We start from the raw sequence: 19,946 nt of genomic DNA, 5'->3' as shown, positions 1-19,946 counted from the left end.
AGTTAAAATATGTTATATTGAAAGCTTCCTCTGTTATAGTATTGAGAACAGTAAAAATCATCATGGGATATTTTGTGAATAAATGATTGATATCATGTCCCTATCCAGCCAAATGAAGGTCATGGAAAAAGGCCAATGGCAGCCTCAGATCTGTAGTTTTTAACTCTTGTGATCATGTGAAATAAAGATTTATGACCTACTAAAATCAACACAACACACATAAAACTTGATCCTTTTTAAAATGAGTGTTTTATTGTTTTTATTTTTGTATAAAAAACCTTTTTGTCCACTTTAGGCAACAGTTAGCATGAGAGTAGCTCTCACAGCTTTTAGATGAAGTCTAAACTTGTTGGTCTTTTCAACAATCACACACCCCTTTCGCACAGAGAAGCACACAATCACATAGTGTAGTGGAGTTGATTTGATGCAGTGATCCCAAACCTAAGTCTATTAGTAGAAAGCCAAGGACAAAAGCTCAACAATAGGCAGCTTGTAATCATCATCACTTCAAAGATGGCACTATGTCAAGGCAAGTCACGCGAACACAAAGGGCCACGATAAATCTACAGCCTCACAATAACTACAGGAGACTGCTTTGTTAAAATCTGATGGATGAAAGCATCGTTTAATTAGGTTTGAAACCACTGCTTTGGTGCAACTCGTAAGTAGATTTATATTAAGACAATAAAAAAAGGCAAAGAAATACATCAGACGTCTCATACACAGCAGCACATCCTGTGTTACCGAAAGCAACAGCTGTAATTTTAGGCAACAAAACAAAGGACTGATTTTGTGTAAGAAGAGTCGGCACACTTACGCAGATCAGTATTAATCAGACACAGCTTAAAAAAGACATTTAAAGACCAGAAGTGTTATACGATTGCATTTACATACTCAATGACAAAACACCTCGTTCCAGAACCGCCACATTAATGATTTGCAGTGCAGTAGCTATTGCGTTCCTACAAGAGGCTCTCCAACCCTTTTACTTCTTACATCAGTCATCAAGAAACATCTCCATGAAATCATATTTCTCATGATGGTAGGGAGAGAAATCAGTGAATTGTAAATCTGTAACATCAGCACCTTTCAGGAATAAAATATGTATCCTCACTAATACACTCCCACCCTCCCCCCTTTTTCATAATACAGTACATACACATGTGCATGCATACACAGATGCATACTACGTTCTCTCTCACATAGACACACAGATGTAAAGTATTCATACACACACACATACTGTACAGATTGAACATAAAATATACAAATTCAGGTTGTTGTCAATCTGTTTCATAAATTAGTAACATCACATCATTTTGTATAACTACTTTCAACAGCACAGGCTGTTATTTTCTTTAACTCTTTAAATGCTATCTTCTTAATATGAAATTTGACACGAGCCAGAATCATCTCTTCCTTACAGTATAACTCATTAAAAGAGGAGACGACATGGGTCTGTTCTGGCATTTCATAGTGACATGACTGACTACATGGCATTACAGTGTAGCAGTATGAAAGAAATAACATGTCCTTTCACTCAAAAAAAAGAAAAAAAAAGAAGAAAAAAAAAGACTGTGATGACTTCAAATCAACAGTATCTAATCCACAAAAGACACATTACTCAAAGAAATAATAATATCATAGGCATTGTAACTACAGGTAAACTAGGTTTTTGTTGACAAATCGACTGCATTTGCACGAGCAGCTCAAGGTGAGCAAGAGCAACAACTAAGGCCAGTGCTAGTCTGCTGCTCAGTGTTGGTTTACCTTCATAACAGCAGAGCCACAACACTCGCTGCCCTCAGTTCACAATGTGCATACAGATCAAGAAAGCAGCAACCTCGGCTCTGTCTTGCACTTTTGCAAATGCATATACAGTACACAAAAACAAGTATTTCCAGGATTATTAGGTCTATTTTCAGCGGAGGATGCTATCAGAGGCCTTCATTTGGCTTGACTACAGCACAAGTTTGCTGTAATGGAAAGTGAGCCAGCAAGTATCTAAATACACCAGCTTCTTGCACACTGCAAAACAATTTGTGTTTAGTGTTAATACCTTAATACATTACCAAACAAAAGGCTTATGTCAGCATTCACACATTGTTTTTTTTTTTCTGTTTGCTGCGTTGGAAATTAACAAAGCACTACTTGCTGTACTTTCTCATCGACAAATGACTCCTACACACAAGTGTTTTTATGTTTTTCCATTAAGGCCGCATTCATTACCCCTAACAGAATTACGTACAATGTTGCCTTGTAACTGCATCCATATTACATTTGGGGAGTGATCTGTATGTGCTTTCAGCACCCCCCTCCCCCATCCTCATGTATTGTAATACCCAAGCTCATTCTCCACCTAAATCAATGACAGTCACTACAATAGATTGCAACCTGTAATCATTCTTGATGATAGCAGTAATAAAGGTGAAATGTGTAATTTTTCATCTTAGATGAAGCTATTGTGCAAAATATCTGCAGAGAAGCTAGAATTAAACTTCAGGAGGCAGTGGATCTACTTCTCCCTCCAAGCAGGACCCACGTTGGCACCGCTCTTCAGGGAAGCTCAGCTGGGGACTCGAGGGCCTCTCCTCCTCATATTCCTCTGAGCACAGAATCACATTGGTCAAGGACTTGCCCAAACTCTGCCTGCAGGTGGTCTCTTCAGGCTTATCATTCTTCGACTCCTCTCCTCCTTCTTGTTTCCTCTCCACACACTCGTCTCCTCCTGAATCTTGTTCTCTCACCAGGCGCTCCTCCTGTTCAGCCTCCTCCGCTCTGGGCAGGGTTTCAAAGGCTCCAGGCTCTATGGGACTGAGCTGATAGTAGAGCAGAGAGGTGGAGTCTTTGAGGAGGTCAGAAGGGCTCTCCTCCTGGTTGTCAGTGATGCACAGCACCGTGGCCCCTGTGGGGAACGGCCCCTGCAAAAGGACCTGCTCCACTCCTGGCACTTCTGCCTGCTCGGGCAGCTCCCCTCCCAAGGCACCAGGCATGAGGCAGAGAGGCTGCTCTGTGAGACCTCCTGCACCCAGCTCCTGCTGCACTGCCTCCCCTTCTGCCTCCTCCCTCTCCCTCCTCTCCTGCTCCTCCGCGCTCTGCAGGTGCAACACAGCTGTCTCGTTCTCTCGCTCCAGAATGTCCTGCTCTGCCAGGAGATCCTGAACCTCCACCACTGTCTGCACCTCGTTCTCCTCGAGCTCAGAGTCCAGGCCAGCGACTGAAGACAAGTCCGGAGAAGTGGGGCAAGTGGAGGAGGGGGAGGACAATGGGTCAGATTCACCATACTGGTCCCCAGGCCCCTGTATCAGCATCCTCCTCTTCTCCAGGTCCAGCTTCATGATGGTGTGCAGGTAGTGAGTTCTGACACGCAGAGGGTTGAACTCGATGCGGCCTGCTACATTGCCGCAGCCATCCCTGGAGCAGCCACATGGGAAGGACATTCGATCCACCTGGGAACGAGCAGAGGTAATTCAAACAGGAAAGGGTAGACTAAACACTTTGAATTTACTGACTCATTTACATAATTATTATTTAGGTTACGTAAGAGTTTGTTTGTTGTGCAAAGAACAAAGACAGATGACACACATGCTGAGATAAGTATATCAAGGAAAAAATATCATGGCAACCAAGAGAATATCTGGTTACTGTGTAATTATTCAGACTGAGATATAGTTGTACTTGTACAAAATGTAACCAGAAAAGAGAAAGGTCATTCACGAAGTTAAACACACTATTTCTAACATTCAAAATACCAGGGCTGCAACTAACTATTATTTTCCTTATTACTTTTTATATGAATCAATTGGCAAATAAAACAATAAATTAGTCAAAGAAATCACAATTTCCTAGATCAGTGGTTCCCAACATTTTTCCTTAAGGGACCCCTTCACTATCATTTAGAACTGACTATGACACATTTATTATTTTACTGTCCTAGATGGTGACGTCATTACGGCACATTTTTGGGAAGCTGGAACATTGGACCCATCACATTTTTGGTATTATTGCTTGAAAAGTATTAATAAATTATCAAAATAGTAGCCAATTAATTTTCTGTGAAACGAATAATCAATTAATCGACTTATTGTAGTTCTAAATAATACAGGTACAGAGAGATACAGCCTTTAATGTTAAATGCTCTATCTTTATAGACAAAAATTAAATATATATACATTTTAATACTTTAAATTCTATTTAAACTCTGATCAGTCACTGTCAGGACACAGACATGCACAAAAAAGTAAAAGCATCGTAATATTCTGAATGTACCAACATGTTAATCATTTAATTTCAGTAAATCGAAAAAAAGGAAATGAGCTGTACAAATAGAAGATGGTGTAATGATTGATTCACTGCATCAGTGCAGTAAATTGCATTTCAATCTCAATGAATCGATCAGGCTGCAGTCCTGTATCACACAGAAATGCTTTGAATAGAATATTCCTAACAAGAACAAAAACAACTAATGATTGCTGATTTAGGCTATTTTAACAAATTGGAACCATTAAATCTGTCAGAACTACTGTACATAGGCACAGAGGCTCCTTTGGGCTGTTCTCTTTAAAGTAGAGATATTCTTGGTGCCAATACTGGAAAATACAGTACACTGAATTTCAACAAATAGAAGGCAGAGAAAGTGACCATTTTCAAGTGCCAGCAAACAGAATAAAACAGCAGGAGTGCTGCAGGAACTTAATTCATCTACACAGTCACTTTCTAAGGTGACAGACTTCAAACAATAAGAATAGTGTCACTAGAATAATTAAGCATTATTATCTCATGCTGGCATAGATACTGAACTAAACTGTAGCTGACGGTACAGTCTAACAAATATTTGCTTAAAATGAAAAGAATAGGTATTTTTGACAGCAGACATGTTGATTTGTCATAGTAGGAAAAGCACCGGTCTTAGTAATAACACTGATGATGCCTCTGTTGTATTCAAGTGTCCCAGTAAGCCATGACAGTGTGACAGCGAGCCAACATGTACAATACAAGGACCCTGAAACTGAAGCAGCTAAATGGAATTCATCAATTTTATTATCTACGTCTATATTTTTCCTTCTGTGACAAAAGATTTCATTGCACGTGACTTCAAATTAAAAATGCGTCAAATATAGTATACAAGGTGCGCATTGTATTGAGCACTGAAGAAACTGCACAGTGGCTCTCTTCTTCCTGTGCACAGACAAGCCAACAACCCTTACCTGGCACTTAATACCAGCCTGGCTGCAGCCGCAGTGGCGAGGGTCGCAGTAGAGGCGGCAGTCACAGCCACATTCCTCCCGCGAGAGGCGGATGGCTCTGAGCTCAGCTTTCTCCCGCGCATCTATGCGGGCGATGCCAGAGGCTCGGAGGAGGGCTCGGCGGCGCTTTGTGGGCAGTGGCTGAAGGAAGAAACAGTCATCCACCTCCACCCCGTCCACGTCGAGGTCCTCATCTGATACGTCCTCCAGAGTCAGCAGGTCTGCCTGAGTGCACTCCACCGTGCCGTTCCGTGTCAGCTGTGGACGACAGTTAGGGAAGACAATAAGAGACTGATTTCCTATTGAGAGTTCAAGTGAGTAATTATCATAAAGAGTGAGACTTCAATAACTGTTTTATCTGGAACTTAACTTAATCAAGAACTTTCAAACTGACAGTGTTAGAAAAAGTACTAACTAAGTACAATAACAATACAACAATGTAAAAAATATTCTATTTAAAGTGAAAGTTCTGCAATAAAATTCCTACTTAAGTAAAGTAGTAAGTAGTAATATCACCAAAAAGTACTTTTGTAGTACAATTGGCCCTGTAACTGATCTGTTATTATACATGTATATTCCATGGTTAGATTGCTAAGACTGCTCAGTCAATTCATAAGCAACATTTTACTGTTGTAGCCCGTCCAAGTGGAGTTTAGATACATTTTGGTATCTTAGTCCAGTGCTTCCACCCTCTCACATAATAATCTGGGGAGATGATTAATAGAGTAGGAAGAAGGAAAACAGTTCTACACACATTTTTTTTTACTTTTTCCTGTACCATTTCAGATTTTTCTCCTTGGCTGACCTGCTAACAACTCACAGACATCTGAAAAGTGACAAGGGTCCCAAACTACACACACTATACAAAGTAACTAGTAACGTAGGCTGTCAGATAAATGGAGTGGAGCAAAAATTACAATATATTACATATTACATATGTATATATGTATATTACATATGTATCATAAGTAGCATTACAAATGTACAGTACTACAGTACTATGTAAATGTACTTTGCACTTGCAAATGGGGGATGTCATTTGCTTTTCAAGAGACAAGAAAAAAAAGTAATGTACCCTAAAATATTCTAAATGTCATTTTGTAAGACATCATATGCCAAAAATATATTTGACCCAAAACAAGGCACCTTGGAACAGAAGGTGATTTGTGCTCATCCACTTATCAGTCCGTCCCTGACAAAATGTGAAACCTACCTTCATCTTGCGGGCATTGAGCTTCTCCTGGCGCAGGTGCTGGCGTAACGTGTGCCGGTGGCTCGTTTCCTGTTCGCGGGCAAACTCGCCCAGCGTGTAGTGTCTGATGGAGGAGTGGTGACGGGCCATGCCCAGTGAGCTGCCCCCTTGGCTGGGCACGCTGGTGAATCCCTGCCGCCGGGGGAAGTAATACACCGTCACCACATCGAAGCGTACCCGTTTCCCCCCCGGTGACGGCTTGTGCTGTCTGAGGATGGAGGTTGCTGAAATGTGGAAAAGGGAAGAGATTTGGGATGCGATGTTACACATGAGTAATTAAATACTTTTGCTAATTAACTGTTTGAGTGGGTTTTAGAGTGGATTGCCTTTAACGTGTGTCTCCTGTTGTTCCTTACGGGTAAATGCAGTGCTGGAAGGAGGGTTGAGGCTGTCACAGCTGTCAGCGCTGTCACTGCTGGAGATGTCATCGTCGGAGTCCTTAGGTGTAGAGAATGGAGAGCTGTTGTCCACCTCTTCATATCTTCGTTTGAGGCTGAGGGACGAACCTGCCTCCATGGAAACTCGGTGTCTGATGGGAGATGGGGGGGAGAGAGAGAGAGAGACAGTGCAGCACACATTGAGCCATGGTCAAAACACTCGGCACCAGTAACTGTGAACCAAAACATGTGGAAAAGTGGATATTTGTGAAAGTCAAAAAAAATAAACTTTTATTAATGAGAGGCAGAGTGGATAATGTGTGTAGCGCTGTGTAATATTTGTTTACCAGTTGAACACCTTAAAGACAGAATGATCTTGTTGTCACGCACAGAAACTGAACTGGATCATTCGTGTTAAATTGCTCCTGTGTAAGGTCAGCTCCCAACACCGACACAGAAACTAAAAGGTGACATCAGCTGTTTGGTTCTGTCTCCTTTCATCTGTATTCCAGCTCCATCATTTCCTCCCTCTGCCTCCCCCCCAGCCCCCAGCCTCGCCCCCCCCAACATCTCACATGAAATCCTACTTTGAAATCATCAAGTCCAAATACGTCACCATGGCAACTAGGCAAGCAAGCACGGGTTTATGCGAAGAGCCTTGAAGCAAATGATCTCCATGGCTTCGCACTCTTCTGTTTCTCTTAATTCTGCCATAAACACCGCAGAGGGGGATCGATGCGAGCGAATCTGAAGGCCGAAGCTAATTAATCACATCGGCGGGGAGAGGTCAAACAAGGTGAATGAGAGCAGATGAATATGTGTCTTACGATATGTTATGTTAAGCCCTAAATGTCTGCGGTCAAACTTCATCACACAAAGTTTTATATTTTGAAGATATAATCCAAATAAATGAACACGCACACTATTCCATAAAGACAGTGTCCGTGTAAAAATATATACCTTAAGGTTATTATATTAGTATTCTCTATGAATAAGGCACTTCAAGAGCTAATTAATAGTTTACTATCCCACTAACAGCAACGTGCTGCACCTTCATTCCTGATGGCACAGCTCCAAATGAGCCATTATTAAAGCTCTCACAGGGAAAAACCTGTCCTAAGTATATAAATATATGTAACATTTCTACAATATTGTACAGCCTAGTTTGTCTTTAAGCTAAACAGGAAGATGATGTAGTGATGATGTCATATAGACAAATCCTGGAGCTGCTCTGTGGATAGTGAATAATGAAACAACTGCTGCAGCCAGAGTGATTTCACCGGGATAGGAGGACACTTTATCATCTAAGTCCTAACATGGGATGCGATATCTCAAACATAAATGATGAGCTGTAGTTGTCTGTCTGCTGTAGTTGTCTGTCTGCTGTAGCTGTCTGTCTGCTGTAGTTGTCTGTCTGTGACGCTACTGTGCAAAGATCACTGAAGCAGCCAACAAATTCATATGGATTTTTTCTTTACGTGCCTCTTTGGAAGGAGGTTTTAACCTATTTTAACACCCCTGAAAGAGGCTGCGAGGAACAAATGTTCAGTAAAGATGCTTGTAGCATCAATGTGAACTGGATTTTCCACCTGGGGGACTCCAGTATAAATGGGCCAAACAGAGCAGAGGGGCTCATTTCACATATGAAAATCTGACTCACTCAACCTCTCAGTTGGACAGTGTGGACAGCAAGCTACAGTGTGCTAACAGCCCATTGTGACTCCACGGTGTATTTACCTCCAGGGACATGCAGTGTTGCTGATATATTTGTTTAACTGTGTATGCATGCAGCAACTGACCAGACTGTGCTGGGGGAGGTTGGACATTATCAGTCTGACAGGCAAAGACTCGACCGCCCTCTCTCTCTCTCCCTCTATCTCTCTCTCTCCAGTATACCAGCTCTCCCCATTTTTATACACACACATACATACATACACATACACACACATACACAATGGCAAACCGCCCGGTTATTGAAATACTAAACCCTCTTACCTGGGGCAGAAACAGGGACCCTTATTCCAACCAACTCGTAGGTCGTTTCCCTTTCCCAATGTGAGCTGCACATCAATCTTTTAACGCCCTATGAGATGCCCCCTTTCTTTCTTTTTTTCCCTTTCTTTTTTATGTGTGTGTGTGTGTGCCAAAACCGAATATCCCCTTAAACCGACTATCCAGACTGCAACCGTGGAGCAACGGCGACCCCAAAGTGATCTGGCTTTTAAAAGCTTTGCGTGACTGTCAATTTGCAACACTTTTTTATGTCTATCTCGACTATACGAGGCTACTTTAAGACTCCACGCTCATTGTTCTGCACAGTGAAAAGATCACGAAGAGAGCAGGAGCTGTCTGTTAGACCTGCGGGTTTTATTGAAACGTTGCATGCCTCCCTAGTTTAAAGGACAGACGGCGGAGAAGAAGAGGGACGTCGTATGGTCGCCTGCGATTTGTTCCCCCAACATTGTTCGGTGCAATGTTAATAACGTAAACAGACTAAAAACGTCTTATCTTCCTGATTTAAGCCCTGCAAACGCTTGCGATGGAGAAATCCGCTGACATCTGTGTTGGTTTATCCTTTTTCTCACCGGGGCGGGTTCAGTCGGGCTTTGCTTTCTTCGCAGTCTTCTCGCATTAACGCAGACTGGCTTGTTTTTTGGTTTTTTAAGCCGGTCGGTGCCTAAAATGTTGCAAACGTTGTAACGAGAAGACGCCTTTTCCTCCCCCGTTTCGCCCCGGCCCCGTTTGTTACAATGTAACAATGGAGGAAGAAATTCTTCCCTGTAGTCGTATATATACTTATTGTGACATCACAGGCATGCCATGCGCCGGAGCATGCTGGGAAATGAAGTTTTTTGGGGGTTTTTTTGGACTTTCTTTGTTCACACTGTGCAAAGGCGGACACTTGCAGCATTTGACAGCACCATGCCACGGATGATGTTTTAAACATAAAACCTGCATCTTGACACAGTGTTATTTACAGTATGTTACATCATTATTGTCTTGTCACAGCTAGTTTCCATGGCAACAAAATGACTGTGGATGTCTGTAAGCCTCCACTTCTGTCCAGCAAAAAAAAGGGAAAAGGCTGTCTGTGTTTAATAATATAAATAAAAACAATTTGTCACATTTTCTTTAACAACATTTAAGGGATATTGTTAAAAACACATTTATTTTAATTTTTTGCAAATATTAATAGGAGGACAGACAATAGATGGCAGTACGTTGGTAGGTATTTTAATAACGCTGATGAGATGGGGTCAAAGATGAAAATGTAAAATGTCATGCTATCAATTTCATGTAACCAGTACAATGGACTCAACATAAACTAACCACATTGTTTCACATGCAGCTCTGGTGTGTGCCCAACAGCACATTTCATGTATTAGTATTTGGAAGTGGTAACATCCAAAAACAATGAAGAGACGTAAGTATGTTAAAAAGATTAAAAAAGAAAAAAAAAGTAACACGCAATTCTTATGAAAACATTTTTTAAAATAATCATCTATTTACAAATAATGCTGGGAAATGGCTAAGGATAAAACACAATGAAACAGCTAAAAAATAAAAAAATAAAAAGTTGAGAGGGATAGCAAGTACATGAGCCAGAGACAGTTTGCTGGTGTTGCCATTGTGATCACTAACAGACAGTGTTTAATCATCATTCAAGATTCATAAGGAACAACCACGGGTGCCATTATGCGCTCTACGCTAACTATAAGGACCAAACAGTGTGTGGGAGACAGGTGAAAAGTTCAAACCAGGGACATTGTTAGCTTTCAAAAGGAATCACAGATGTTACGCAGAACAGCTGGATTCCAGCAGTTTCCCTTGATGTCCTGATTGCTGATTCTGATGCCTCTTGTAGTTCTTTGATGTGATTCTGTGATTGTGTTAGCTATACCGTGTTTCTTGCAGGCTGGCTTAAGTGGATCCCATAAGGCAACCTAGCATGAAGACGAGAAACTATGCTTGCATCGCAGACTGAAAGTCAAGTACTGACGAAGCATTTCTCGTTTTGTTTTTTTTTTTGTCTTTTTTGGTTGTTGGTTTTTTAAAAAGAGACAGCAAACAAGCTTTGGCACACCAGATGCTCAGCTAACAAACAAACAGTGATAGCAGCTGTAGTGCCACTAACCTCTTTCATGAGATATAAGCGACAGAGGAAAATGCAACCATTCAAGGGAGACAATGGCAGGGCGAGAAGGACACTGTTAATTCGCTGCGGTAACAGTCACTCCCTCGAACGTAAGACAGTAAGGTATAGTGAGGAGTGGGGCTTCAGTCGCATATTCCTTCAAGCAGCCTCAAGAGGTTCCTTGGGGCATCTCCACATATTCCAGGAACAGCGAGGAGTATGAAGCGCTAGAGGGGCTGACTGGATCGGGGCAGACGAAGAGAGCAACGCGGTTCTCCTGCCCAGTATTCACTTCAAGATGATGTGGTAGCCGTCATTTGAGTCATCTGGGGGGGAAAAGGAAAGCAGAGAAGGGTGTTATAAATAAATCTCCCATGATAAAGTTCATTAAGGCTCTATGTTAGATATAGAAACAGATAAATCATCATCGTTTATTAGCGCCACGCTCGGATACCTTTCATTGTGTCCAAAACAAAACATACTTCGTCCTGGAAGTTCTGAATCATCTGTTAAAGAGAGAGTAGATGTTTAATGCAGGAGGGAAACAAGCTAAAGGAGTTTACTAGCATCTGTAATGACAACTAGTCAGTTTCACATCATCTGAGACTGGGATTTGAAAGAGTAGCCTTGGTACTAGCAGGGGGAGATTATTGGAAAAAACAACATGATCTTACCTCATCACTGACCAGTACATGGATTCCAGTGGGACCCTGTTTAAAGATTTGATTTATTTGTCTGGGTAAAATGTTGAAGAGCTGGGCGATCTTCTCTGTCAGCTCAGCAGATGTAAGCTCCTCCAAGTAAATGGCGTGATATACTGCAACAAAGACGCAGATACAAGAACACGATTATCTTAAATGCTTTAACTACTGTAAAAACGTACTGTCCGTATTTTGTGTATCAAGATTTACTTTGAACAGAAATGCACAACAAGTCAGTCTTCTTGTGCACGGCAAGTGATGCATTTTACTTTAAAAAGCTAGAGCAACTTGTTTGAAATTCAAGAACAGAGTTGTAACCATTACCAGCAGCAGTTACAACAGCAGAGCATAGAGATACGCTTAAGCTTCATGGAATAGTTTGAAATTTTGGGAAATATGCTTGTTTCTTAGAGTTAGATGAGAATATCAATAACAGTATCGCCTGTATGGTAAATGGGATGCTACAGCAAGCATCCAGTTAGCTTAGCTTAGCATAAAACCTGGAAACAGTTAGTGTGGCTTTGTCCAAAAGGTAACAAACTCCACCAATCAGCACCTATGACGTCAACTAATTAACCACGTTACATCTTGTTTGTTTAACATGTCTAAAAACCAAAGTGCAAAAACATCAAGTTGCAGTTTTACAGGAGGCTGCCGAACAAACATCTGACGGACTTCCTGGCTGGTTACCTGGCATCTGCACGGTGACAAGAGGACTACAGGAATTATCATTACATTTCAAATTTACCGAATAAATGTCACAATGGTATTCATCTTCTCATTTCATCTCAACTCTCAGAAAGACACTAAAAAGGTGCATTTCCCAAAACGTAGAACTATTACTTTATATGTTAGCAGAAGAAAATTTAAGTAAATACACCACAGTACTAAGGACTTACAGTTATACATTACTCACATCTTTTTTATTCCAATGTTTGATACCATGATGCGGTGCTACTGGGATTCTGTGATGTGTCCAACAATGCCTTGAAGCTGCTCAACTCTCAAGGATTCTGTCCCGAATTCAAGTTTCCTCTATGTATTTTGCTATAGCAAACCATGCATAAACCATGAACATGCACTGACCAAAGAAAGTGTTGGCGGCAGCATCTCCGTTTTCATGTTTCACTTGCTGATCCCGTGTCTGCTGAGACTCCTGGCAAACGTAAATGGTGAGCCTCGGACGTACCACCCTGTAAACATACACACGGAGGAAAACAGCATGTCCATGAATGTACGAAGCATTTTTTTTAATATACCAGGTTAATGACAGGTTAATGATACTGTAAAATGGGATTTAATTAAAGAAGACCCACCGTCCCTTCAATGCGTTGAAGAGTCTAATACCATCAGCTGGCCCACAGATCTGAATAACATCCTCCCTGGTCAGCTTCAACAGATCGGCCCCTGGGACACATAAACAAGACATTACTGAAGACCGTAAAACCATTCCCTCTATATGTGAACCTGAATTTCACAACAAGTTTGTTTTCAGTCCAACTGTTTACGTGCACAGTAAAATAATACAACACATCATAGACCCCTTTAATGGAACAGCCTTTTCACAGACAGCACCATACAGGGTCCACTAAAGACCACAGTACTAGGGGCTGGAAGATATGCAGTGTCTTGCTTAAGCAGAGTGGATGTTTTGTGCCATGTAGGGTTGAGACTTTCTTCACCTCTATGCTACATTGCATACTCTAAATAACAGATTCTTTGTCTACAGCTGTTTTCATAAAGGGGATACATTAAACAGTTAGCTTCATCTAGCTAATAAAGTAATGACTTGGTAATGGTTAAATCTTAAATATAACACTAATATATTTATAGTTACATAACACTGGCTCATTCAGGGATTGTGGTTTGTTAAACAGATTTTTTCTGAAAGCTTAAGAGATGATAATTAAGTTACAGTTGTTGTTTTTACAGTGTACTGTGAAAGGCATACACAACGGGCATTTCATTTCTCTCCCTGCATGTTTTCATTCATGCTGCTGTGGCCTTTAAGTGTTGTGACATGTTGAAAGTGATACAGATATTAGTCCAAAAGACTTTTTTTCACAGCAGCCATTTTGACATGAAATAGTAGGGTAATCACAGGTGTTAACAATGATACTAATTGAGGTTTCATTTACTGTTGCAGAGCCTTTGCAGTGAGCCAACATGCACAATAGCAGCACCCTGACTCTGTTTGACCTGAACTAAACATAACCTTAAATAGTGTCATTGGTATCACCTGTGTTTATTCTACTTCTCCATCTCAAAATGGCTGCAGGAGATGGCTGTAAAAAAGGTTTACCTAATCAGGTAAATGTCTGAAAGGGGCTTATTTCCTTTCACATTCCTGGCTCTTTTCTCTCTAAAATGCATGAGCCTGGGTTCTGTCAAGCTGTTCTGTTACAGTCACAAGTGACACTATACAAAAACAAATGGGTGTTCTGGATTCAAGAGCCTTTTTACCTGAGAAGTTGGTGAAGAGTCGACAGAAGGGTGAGAAGCGGTTTCTTAAAAGCCACTGTTGTGCATCCTGTGGTGTTGCTGTGGGTAACAAATTCTGAGAAGAAAAAAAACAAGACAGAACCGAAAATAAAACACTTAATTGCAACAAATCTCAAAGAGTATCTCAGAGTTAGCTTGTAGAAGTCACATTACAAATTACTTAGATTTCAAAAAGGTTTCCTTCTGTGACTTCAAAATTATTATATTGCATGTTGTGCTCTCAATATCAATATGCCTGAATCTATTTAACCTTTTTAATCTAGAGTTGATTTATACTGCATATATCCTCTGAAACGATTACATTTGTGCAGAGGTTTATTAATCTCTACTAATCTAATTGTACTTGGGTTACATCACCATACCTTTGTTTCTTAATGAATGTAAGAAACTAAAGCTAAACATATCAGCCAAACATCTGCCCAAATACAGTTTGTACAGCATAAAATATTCTGACAAATCATCTTCCAAGGTCAAATAATAGAAGCACTGAATCATTGTCTGCTTCCCTGTAATACATAGAAAAGAGTTCTGATGTAATGTTGACCTGATTTTTCAATATTAAATGCTTTCATTCACACCTTGAGGCAGGTCAGGCTTTTTTTGTTTATTTTATCTTGCCTTAGTGAGTCTACTGGGAGGTTTAACGCACATATGTCAGCTTTGCATTTGTGAATATTAATATGCGATGGTTCAGTGAGGCCGGACGTAGCCAGGCAAGTAAATCCAGAAAGCGAAAAATGCTCTTTTACTCACATCTGCTACCTGAATGACGGGCTCAGGCTGGTGGTTTGGGGATCCATTTCTTAAAGGGACGAAAAATTGACCATGTTAGAATCCAAGAGGAATATTGAATACCACATTAAGAATCTGAAAACACTGTGCTCCTCGCTAACCAAAACCACATGTTGATTTTATGGTAAATTAAATTCAAGCAGCAAGCAGTACTGGCAGAAATCCTGAAACGCTCATACCCTTCCGCAACTGGGAAGCTGTTGTGTGTGCTGTTGAAGCCAGGAGATGGGGAGTTGCTGACATATGTGACCTCAGGCCAGGGACAGCACTGCAAAAGAACACTTTTGTTACTGTGGCATCTAAATAACCTCAGAAATAACTTTCTGCTGCTGCCAGTTATTAGCTGCAGCTTTCCCTTACATTTAATTTATCCAGACTGTTGGTGTCATTTTCACAATTCACAATTTTATTTACTAGTTTTAAATAATTAATTGGAATTTGAGCTGAGATGGAAAGTTATGAGACAATCAATCAATCAGCAACTATTTTGATAAACGATTGTTGTTTTCTCAAGCAAACATGCCAAACATTCTCTAGCTGCAGCTTCTCAGTGTGAGGGTTTGCTTCTGTTCTGTCAGTATTACATCATTGTGAAGTGAATATTTTTACTTTTGGACTGCTGGTCAGACAAACAAAAGGAATTTGTTGACATCTGTCACTGTGTATTCTGGGACATTGTGATGAGCATTTTTAGTTGACATTTCACATACTAATAAGATTAATTGAACAAATAATTGATAGATAAATCGATAATGAAAATAATCGTTAGTTGCAGCTCTAGCTGAAATGACAGAAGCTGACCCACAGCCAATTACACAGGTGTTTTTGCTCTTTTCCAGGCTCTTCTCTTCATTTAATTATTCATCCCTTTTACACATTAGTAATATGCTAACCTCTGTCAGGATTGTGGTTTCATAGGATGGCTGGTACTTTTCCTTTTCCTGTGGCGCCCTCTTCTCCATCTTTTCCCTGTCGGTCTTCTGCTTTCTGTCCGCACCTTTAGGCTGAAACAGGTCATGTAGGGGTCATTTAGGTGGTGGGCATAAATAACAAATTCATGCAGTACATCCCTGTCTCTTCTCATTCCTCTCACCTTAAAGACTTTGACCTGGCAGGAGGCAGAGTGGAGGTGTTCTGTGTACTCTTCATTCTCATTCTCTTTAAACGTGTCGATCTGGATGCGGAAAGGCACACCCTTCTCTCCTCCATGCTTGCGCATAGTAAATTCTGTGCTGATGCAGTGTACCTAAAAAAGGAACGGAATAGGAAATTTAAATCTATACAGGAATGATGACATAACACAAAACTTAGGTCAATTAAATTCATTAATAAACAGATATTGGCAAAACTATTGTATTAGTAATGACTGTCTGCAGAATGACATTCAGTTTACTTGCCATTTTGTCAAACAGAATAGATGAGTACACTAAATGTTACAAAGCTTAGCTGCATGATGCCAAAGTGCTCAAACTTTGCCTCAGATTACTGCTGTTTAATGAATGAAAGTAATTCAGGAAAATATCAGTGTTGTCTGTCATGCTACCTGGATAAAAACTGAGGTTCTTTTTGATGGGTCCCAAAGGAACTCCACAGTGTTAAGCTGAGTAGGGTTAGCCCTGGGGTCGATTATGCCGACGGACATGGGGATATCTGCAATGGATCAATGTAAAACAGGCTGTTATCAAAAGAGTTCTTAATGCACACCATCGTCTCCATAATATCAACACTGTCATCTAAGCCATGTACTTATAGTTCAGGTTAACAGTCAATATCCTGAACAGAATTTATTCAAAAACTACTGGGTGGTTAATATACATATACAAGGCTGCACAGCAACATTCATTCAACAAACAAATCCACCATAGGACCCAAAACCATTTGTTATCAGGGCTCACCCAGGTCGAGGATGCGATCTCCCGGCCTGTTCCAGCGCCAGCCTTCCAGCTGCTGGTGCTCTGTGTACTGAAGTCGTCGGTCATGAAACACCACACGGATGATGCTCTAAAATTCAGAGAAATTAATTTTTTTTATAAAGAATTCAGGGCAAATGTTATTGCTATTTAAACTAACACATACATAATGTACATGTGAACCGGCACGTCACAATCTTACCTTCACCATTTTACCAGTGATTTCCGGAAGCTCCCCAATTTTCCGATTGTCAAGCATTCTAATTTCATAGGACTGGCCTGCAATGACAAGTCCATATAGAGAATAAAAAGATCGGGATTCCTACGAGGCTGTCACAAAACATTCCCAGCTGATATCTATTCCTTTTAGTCATACTAATCTCAATAACACATCATTTCTACAAGCTTGTTTGGATGGCAATGGCATGACTATAAAGCAAATTCTGCAATACCACATATACTGCCAGATAATGATGATGATCAATCACACATCACAATATCTGTGTAACAGAAAAGAAAAAGATACCCTTCAATGTCTTAAACAACTTCAGAGTAAAACAGATACAAGCTGACAACAGTCAGATTTTTCTCCCTGCCTCTGTTTTTTTTTTTAAATTAAATTTGTCTATGAAGATCTACTGCCATCCAGGTAATACAATATCTAGAATTGCTAGATCATATAACTGAATTTGCTTTTAGACATCAATACATTTACACAAATCTGAAATGTACAGTGTGTCTGGGATCCCGATGCTGACCTTGGTTGAGGTAGGTGAGTGTTTCATCATGCAGTTTAACAGCAGGCGAGGTAGCTGCACACAGAACATACTGAAAAGGAAGGATCTTGTTGTCGCTGTCTGGGGGCAGGTTGGACTCCTCCTGCTTGAAGATGGGGAGGGCAAGTACATCGCTGGAGAACAGAGACAGAAGAACAGCCTGATCACCTCATGTGAGACACACTCATTATTAACAGGTCTACAGAAAAATGCTTCTGGATATTTAAGTGGTTACTTTCAACCTCATGATAAAAGTAATGTTACGTCAAATGGAGAGTGTAACAATACCTGTCATCACTAAACAACACTGAATGCTGGGTTACTGTGTTCATCAGCTTTGCAGTTTAGAAATTATAATGGAGGCAACACTACTAAATACCAAGGTATCCAGTCAGGATCTCATTGCACCTCTCAACAGAAGAATGTCAGGAACAGGCAGGCACTTTGCAGCTTGCACAGTATCGTTTAACAGTGCACTTAACCAGCCAGAAAGCAGCACATAAGAGAAGGATCTTTCTCCAGCAAAGCAAAGTGCTTGAGTCAGCAAAACCAAAATGGATTTCACATCATTTCGATCATGAAAAACTGAGCACACGCATCATAAATATCTACTTGGACATTAAACTTCTGAATAAGACCTCAACAAATGAAAAAAAAAAAAAACACATAACTGTGTGCAGATATATTTACATTAATGTATCAGGGATACGCTGCATAGTGGTAGTCGGATGCCGCAATCAAATTTCACCAAAGAGTGTTCTTCGTCTCATAATCACTGCCTTGCAATTCATCTGCATGTGGTGATTAATTTGCCCTTTTTGCTCTCTCTCCGTGCCAGATTTTCACATATTCGTGTACAAATTCAAAGCGTGAAGAGATTTCTCTGCTCAAACTGCGCCGGACACAGAGCTCAGCTGAGAGAAACACTGCACATTAATGAGGCAGATTTGATTAGACGGAAAAGGTTGATCACTTGTCTAGATATGAAATACCTTCACACAGAATCTCTAATATATTCCACATAAGAGTCATAAAATTACACACTTGACATTCGACTAACTTGAGAAAGTGAAGGAGGCATCACTCTGCCATTATTACCACGATTTTACACCAACAATTAGGCCCCCCAAATAAAACACATAGATGTTTTCATTCATGTTAAAAACGTTTGGACTGTATTTAAAAAAAAATAAAAAATCACAAATCAGATGACATATTTTAGTCAATATTTAAGTGAAGCAGCATCAGAGGAGCTCAGTTCAACAGTAACGTTAAAGCAAAGGGATCAACCCATCCCAAATAAAACCCATACAGTACCTCATGCTATATGCCCCCGCACCAAGCTCCTGACCAATGCCCGAGAGACTGGCATCGAAGTCCTGGACCAGTCCGGACTCAATCACTTCATCCGTGAGGGGCAGCTTCAGGGCCCACGCCATGGTGACGATGTGGAGATCTTAACGGAGTGCAGATCCGGTTTAAAAGTTGAACCTGTTTCCCCCCACAGTCTTCAAATCTTTGGAGTGGAGAAAGTGAAATAAGAAGTGCATTAACAACTTTTAAGGTCGTGTGGAAAAAAAAAAAAAAAGACGCCGACATGCAGAGGCTTGACCGAGGGACGTGCCCACAGAAACGAGACTCAAATTAGCAGCTTGTGTAAAGGTCAGTAACAAGTTACCACTCTAAACAACGCAGGGCTCCTCTCCTCTCCTCTCCTCTCCTCTCCTCACACACACACGTTTTATGCAACCGTGCACTCGGGTGAACACAACTTGCGTTCAGCCACACTAATATTAGTTTGCACTCATTATTCCGTTAGGTAACATTATCCATTAATAAAAACATATACACAACATACCTTAAAGTGAACGTGTAGCTACTCGCCAGCACTGCGACAGGGTCATGCCATCATGTCGCTGCAGCTCTAAAATAAACATGTCGAGCTCACTAACTAACAAGCTCCTGCGAGATAACTCAGCAAGTGGCGATGATAGCTCTTCTTTACCTCAGTTACTGGCGAATAAACCGCTCCTGGTAGACATATCTGTAAATAGAAGCGCCTCGGAAATGTCTCAGACTCTTAAATATATATAATATAATGTCTTGCTTTTGTTTGTTTATCTGGATTCGTCAGGAAAAGGAGCCGCCGTCATTTCCGATTTGTTCTTTTTCTTCGTTGTTATTTCACAGCGGCAGCACAGGACGTTTGGGGAGCTCGTTGCCACCACCTACCGCTTATGGTCGATAGAACAGGG

At 40.8% G+C, this 19,946-nt stretch overlaps 2 protein-coding genes across 3 annotated transcripts; both read right to left on the bottom strand.

The window, feature by feature from the left end:
* Positions 1-233: 233 nt before the first annotated feature.
* Positions 234-9,637, bottom strand: csrnp2 (cysteine-serine-rich nuclear protein 2). The gene is made up of 5 exons (XM_035657348.1): positions 8,871-9,637; positions 6,855-7,027; positions 6,460-6,722; positions 5,208-5,504; positions 234-3,449 (listed from the first exon to the last, which is right to left on the bottom strand). The coding sequence occupies exons 2-5, from the start codon at positions 7,012-7,014 to the stop codon at positions 2,493-2,495; spliced, it is 1,677 nt and encodes a 558-aa protein (XP_035513241.1). The 5' UTR covers positions 7,015-7,027; positions 8,871-9,637; the 3' UTR covers positions 234-2,492.
* A 450-nt stretch (positions 9,638-10,087) lies between these two features.
* On the bottom strand, positions 10,088-19,861 carry tfcp2 (transcription factor CP2). 2 transcript variants are annotated; one of them, XM_035657191.1, is made up of 16 exons: positions 19,550-19,861; positions 19,009-19,207; positions 17,674-17,825; positions 17,118-17,194; positions 16,901-17,006; positions 16,549-16,655; positions 16,099-16,251; positions 15,899-16,009; positions 15,185-15,273; positions 14,967-15,015; positions 14,175-14,268; positions 13,028-13,118; positions 12,798-12,904; positions 11,685-11,827; positions 11,465-11,516; positions 10,088-11,336 (listed from the first exon to the last, which is right to left on the bottom strand). In XM_035657191.1, exons 2-16 carry the CDS (start codon positions 19,128-19,130, stop codon positions 11,299-11,301), a joined length of 1,491 nt encoding a protein of 496 aa, XP_035513084.1. In that variant the 5' UTR covers positions 19,131-19,207; positions 19,550-19,861; the 3' UTR covers positions 10,088-11,298. The 2 variants fall into 2 exon arrangements, with proteins under 2 accessions (XP_035513084.1, XP_035513085.1); XM_035657192.1 differs by having other exon boundaries at positions 19,697-19,861.
* Positions 19,862-19,946: the final 85 nt, after the last annotated feature.

This window comes from Morone saxatilis, unplaced genomic scaffold (assembly GCF_004916995.1).
Source record: "Morone saxatilis isolate NCDOM2014 unplaced genomic scaffold, NCSU_SB_2.0 Contig15, whole genome shotgun sequence".
Classification (NCBI taxonomy): domain Eukaryota; kingdom Metazoa; phylum Chordata; class Actinopteri; family Moronidae; genus Morone; species Morone saxatilis.
This window is presented reverse-complemented; position numbering and strand designations above follow the sequence as displayed.